The 4,904-nt window shown below is 36.7% G+C and overlaps 1 protein-coding gene across 1 annotated transcript; it reads left to right on the forward strand.

Moving 5' to 3' along the window:
• The first annotated feature begins 463 nt into the window (after window positions 1–463).
• On the forward strand, window positions 464–2,757 carry LOC149389848 (uncharacterized). Its single transcript, XM_089624046.1, has 9 exons — window positions 464–659; window positions 730–860; window positions 934–1,019; window positions 1,279–1,373; window positions 1,441–1,537; window positions 1,617–1,731; window positions 1,898–2,052; window positions 2,172–2,297; window positions 2,392–2,757. The coding sequence occupies exons 1-9, from the start codon at window positions 478–480 to the stop codon at window positions 2,587–2,589; spliced, it is 1,185 nt and encodes a 394-aa protein (XP_089480172.1). The 5' UTR covers window positions 464–477; the 3' UTR covers window positions 2,590–2,757.
• Window positions 2,758–4,904: the final 2,147 nt, after the last annotated feature.

Here is a 4,904-nt window from a genome sequence, read left to right on the forward strand (position 1 = left end):
AAAATATACATACTTTCTAAATTAAAACTTACCACTCTTTAAAAACCAAATATTGCAACTTTTAACACACATTTTTCCAAATTTTCAAAAAAAAAATTGAGGGGCCCGAATATATATTTATCTCTATCACACACTCATGTGAACTCAGACATACTAGCAATCACTAAATTTCTACTTATTCACGAACACACTGAGCCCGCTAGTATGTAATAATACTACTGAAGATTCAAAAAAATAAATATAATATTACTAGTAATTATAATGGACATACAATTTACTATTACTAATATGTTCGAGAGCTCATTCATATTTGAGATTTACCTTGTTTGAAAAAAAGATGGTCAATTCAATACGTAAAATTGTATCACAATCTCAAATATAAAACTAAGAACAGGACAAGCCAGGCAAGAGACAAAAAGATGGATAAAAAGAAGAGAAGTTTCAAGTCGAGAGAGTCACGAGAGAAAAAAAAGAGCAATGGAAGGAAAAATATCTTCCGCGGCAAAGAATTTCAAACCCTCGCCGATTCAACAGCTCTCACACCTCGCCCAGCGACGCAACGCCGTCAACCTGGCCGAAGGCTTCCCCGATTTCCCCGCGCCTTCACAGCTCAAAAACGCCGCCGTCTCCGCCATTAACGCCGATTTCAATCAGTACCGGTACGATTCTTAACCACTTCCCTCATTTTCACTATCTAAACCATAACCTCTCTCTCTCTCAACTCTCAAGGCACGTGGAAGGACTATGTGACAGCCTGGCAAAGACATTGAAGAAAACGCAAGGCTTGGAGGTGAATCCCCAAACTGATATCGCCATTTGCTGTGGCCAATCTGAAGCTTTCGCGGCCGCGATTTTCGCTAGTGAGTCGCTCAGAGCAAATTCAGTGTTCTTCAACTCAACAATCTGCTTATATATGTGTTTATATATAAATAGTAATAGACAAAGACGATGAAGTAATACTGTTCGACCCCGCTTACGAGACCTACGAAGGTTGTGTCACGCTGGCTGGTGGAATTCCGGTGAGCTTAATTAGATATAGATAGAACATCTCTCAAATTGTCGTTTTTAATCTGTTGTCGTTTTTACAGTAGTTTTTTTTTTTTTTATAGAAAAAAACGGGTTTTGCACATATTTGTCCCCTTTTTAAGCGGTAGTCTTTTATGCTTTATTTTAATTAAGTTTGATGCAAAAAACTTGGGCTGTAAAACATGTAAAGCCACAAAAACATATCATTGTAAAAAATAGGGTCATTAATGTCATTTTCTAAAAAAAAAACAGGTGTATGCTGCTCTCGACCCTCCTCGATGGACATTGAACCCGGAGAGGCTCAAGAAGTGTTTCACCGAGAGAACAAAAGCCATAGTATTGAACAGGTTACGAGCTAGTCCTTTGATATTCGTGACTTGAAACACGAGTTTTTAGTGACGAAATATCGCTCAGTCCGCAGAACCCGACCGGAAAAGTTTTCACCAGAGACGAGCTCGAGGTCATCGCCGAACAATGCCGCCTCAGAAACTGCTTTGCCATAACAGATGAAGTATAATTATCTAGATCCCTAAACAATTCTTTTTTCAATTTTTGTGTTTTTATATGACTTACTTTGGTGTATTATTCAGGTGTATGAGTACATTACATTTGACGGCAACAAACACATATCGCTTGCATCGCTCCCGGGAATGCAAGAGAGGACTATCATCACATCGTCGCTGTCGAAATCCTTCAGCGTCACAGGTATAAATTTTGAAACTAAACACGGTATCTAAGTTTGTAGATATGTTCTAAGTTGTTTAGGTGCAATATTTATGAAAAAAACTGTACTAAAAAGCTGCAAAATATGTAGTTTAAGGACTATTTTTTTATTATTTTATTTACTGTTTATATTTTTGTTTATCATAAGGTTGGAGAGTTGGGTGGGCGATCGGGCCATCGATCATCGCGTCGGCAATAAAAAACATTCACGTGAAGATCACAGACTCGGCGCCCGCGCCTTTTCAAGAAGCCGCCCTGACTGCTTTGGCAAGCCCTCCTCACTACTTCGAGTCGCTGCGAAATGTATACACAAATATATCATAACTCACTCTAATTTTATTTGTTTTAAATTTTAATTCATTCTTCCTTGAATATAGAGGAATTGAATCCCAGTTTTTTTTAATTCTGGTCATAATGCTCAGGATTATGAGTCGAAGAGAGATTACATTGTGAAGATGATTGAAGGGGTTGGTTTCAACGTTCAGTTTAAGCCACAAGGCTCTTTCTTTTTGTTTGCTGAGCTCCCAAAGGAGTGCCCACTCTCTGATGTATGTGTATGCGATATTTTTTATTTTTATTTTTTTTTCTTGTAGTATGAAAAACTCATAATTTTTTTTTTTTTTAATTTCTTTTCTTTTGCAGGTGGAATATGTAATGGAAATGATAGAGAAAGCAGGGGTTGTGGCTGTGCCTGGATGTGTCTTCTTTCGTCCCAATTCATCAAATTTGGTGTCCGGATCCGAATCAGATTATCAGAGTCGATATATTCGGTTTGCTTTTTGTAAAAGCAATGCCACTCTAGCCTCTGCGGCTCAGAAATTGGAGTCTCTAAGATTCTAAAATATCATTCTTTTTTATTTTTTAAATTTTGTTTAGGATGACTTGCAACACAAGCAATATTTTTGTATTTCGGTTTATTTGTGAAAGAACAAGTTTTGAGACGCTACTCAAAATTAGGTCATTATGGTTCATTGAGCTTTTATGGAAAATAGCTTACAATTCCAAATTCTTGCAGTCATATGATAAATGGTCGATCAAATTTGAAGTCCTCTTCTTTCTTTCTATGAAAACATGTGTCAACAAAAGCTAGAATTGTGTCTCATCATGGACATTGGACGGTATCGGAAATCCGTTTCCAATGAAAAACGCATTCGGTCGTTAACGATATACCGGAAGCCTCCCATCGTTCACGACTGGTGATCCCATCCCGCTGGACACCGTAATTTCCGATTCCAAGACCAAAAAGTCCGAATTCCGGTTATATTGGCGTTTTGTAATCTATTAACATAAAACAGCGTGAAAAAAAATATATACGAACTTGCCGCGGTAAGATTGGAGTTTGCCGCGGCTACTTGTTGGCAGATGAGGTCTAAGCCATTGGATTTTGAATCCAATGGTCCAAAATTAATTAAAAAAAATTGAAAAAACCTAAAAACTTCAGAAGTTAGCGGAAGTGAAGACTTCCATGGGTTGTTTACCGCTTCTAACAGCTTGTCGGAAGTGTCTCTTCCACTACCGGCCGACTGCCACCGGAATGGTACTTCCAGTGGTGTAAATTAAAGCATCGGAACCGGAATTTTCGATCTCTTTCGATTTTGATACCAATGATTAATCGTGTCAAAGCTATACACTATAGTCGAATACTATTTGAATTATTATTATTATTTAACGTTGTCTTTGCACTTTACCATTTTTTTTAAAATAAGTTAAAAGACACATCTGTAACGGCTTGTTATCAAATTGGCATGATAAGTAGTATAGAATGTATTATTGAGTGCAATTTTAATGCTCAGATATTGTTATTTATAAACATTTTTTATTACGGTTTTTAAGAAATAATTCATAGGAATGACAACGGGTCTAGATCCGGTTGAGTCCAATGATTTCATTATCCAAGCCCGATTAAAAATGGACCCGGTTACCTGGACCCGTTTATCCAGTTTTTGAAACAAGCCGTGTAACGGGCATAACTGCTGAGTAAACAGAGTTAATATTTATGGGTACTGGGTTGGGTAGATCCATTGACCCGTTTAAATTATGCAATTTTTTGTTTTGTTTTATCCCATCAAATACATAATCAAAATACACCATAAAAAAATAATGTTATATTACGAGATCAAATATGAGTGTAATAGTATAAAATACAATTAATATCATATATTACTACTGTTATAATACTAACTTCGAGTGTCAACGGAGGGTACTGGAGAGACGGTACAAATCCACTTATTATGTTACTCGGACCCGCTATAATTTTAACGGGTCCTACCCGTTTATCCGTTTACTCGATAAGAACGGATATTATCCGGTCCGTTAAGACCGGATAACGAGTAAAATTGCCATCCCTAATAACTCAAGTTTAAAAAAAAAAATAGAAGAAACAACTCCATTATAAATCATTAAAATAATAACAAAAATGTTGTTTTCTTTCTTTTCTAGGTTTATAATTTTTATTAAATCATTTGAAATGTGGGGCAATTAGGCCAATAGTCCAATAGTTCACTCTCCTTTTAAAAAAAGGTCAAAAATTCATTTTATTAAGAAAATAATCCACCCGGCCCGCGGTAAATTCTCTAACTAAAGAGTAACTTAAATAGTAAATTAAATTTCCTTCTTCCTTTCAATCTTACTAATTTACCCTCAATTTTGTTTCTTTCTTTTAAATTGTTTATAAATGCCGGCGAAAATAGGCGGTGTCGCCGCTGCCTGAGCGAAAATGGCTGACGAAGACACATATTGTCGTTTAGCCGTTAAATGTCATTGGAATTTTGACAAAACGGTATGTCATTCGGCCCAAAAACGATCAATCGTTTTTGTTTTTTTTAAAGAATAAGATTGAATGATGATAGAAGATATTCATGGAAAGTCGAAGAGAAACGCTTCGTTGTTGTGACTTTCGGGCGATCCACTCCAGCGGCGTACACGCCTCAGAATCTGACGAATTTTGGCAACTTTCGGTAGTGCCGTTTTCGTTTCGACACGGTGCAGTACAAATTCAACATATTTTCGGTGAATATCAAAGAAATCCGAGATGTGTCAGTTGAAGTGTCGGTTGAAGCTCTGTAAAAAATTTCAAGAAAAAAAATAAGGCTCTGTAAAAATGGGTTGAGAAAGGAGTAGAAGGATGAGGAGGAAGAGAAGGTGAGAGAGAAGGC

This window comes from Urtica dioica, chromosome 8 (assembly GCF_054948205.1).
Source record: "Urtica dioica subsp. dioica isolate 48M chromosome 8, U.dioica_male_clone48M_v1_H2, whole genome shotgun sequence".
Lineage (NCBI taxonomy): Eukaryota > Viridiplantae > Streptophyta > Magnoliopsida > Rosales > Urticaceae > Urtica > Urtica dioica.

Coding starts and splice junctions, on each gene's coding strand:
- LOC149389848 (XM_089624046.1), top strand. CDS start 478: ATGGAAGGAAAAATATCTTCCGCGGCAAAGAATTTCAAACCCTCGCCG. Junction 660..729: donor GCCGATTTCAATCAGTACCG/GTACGATTCTTA, acceptor TCAACTCTCAAG/GCACGTGGAAGGACTATGTG. Junction 861..933: donor CGCGGCCGCGATTTTCGCTA/GTGAGTCGCTCA, acceptor ATATATAAATAG/TAATAGACAAAGACGATGAA.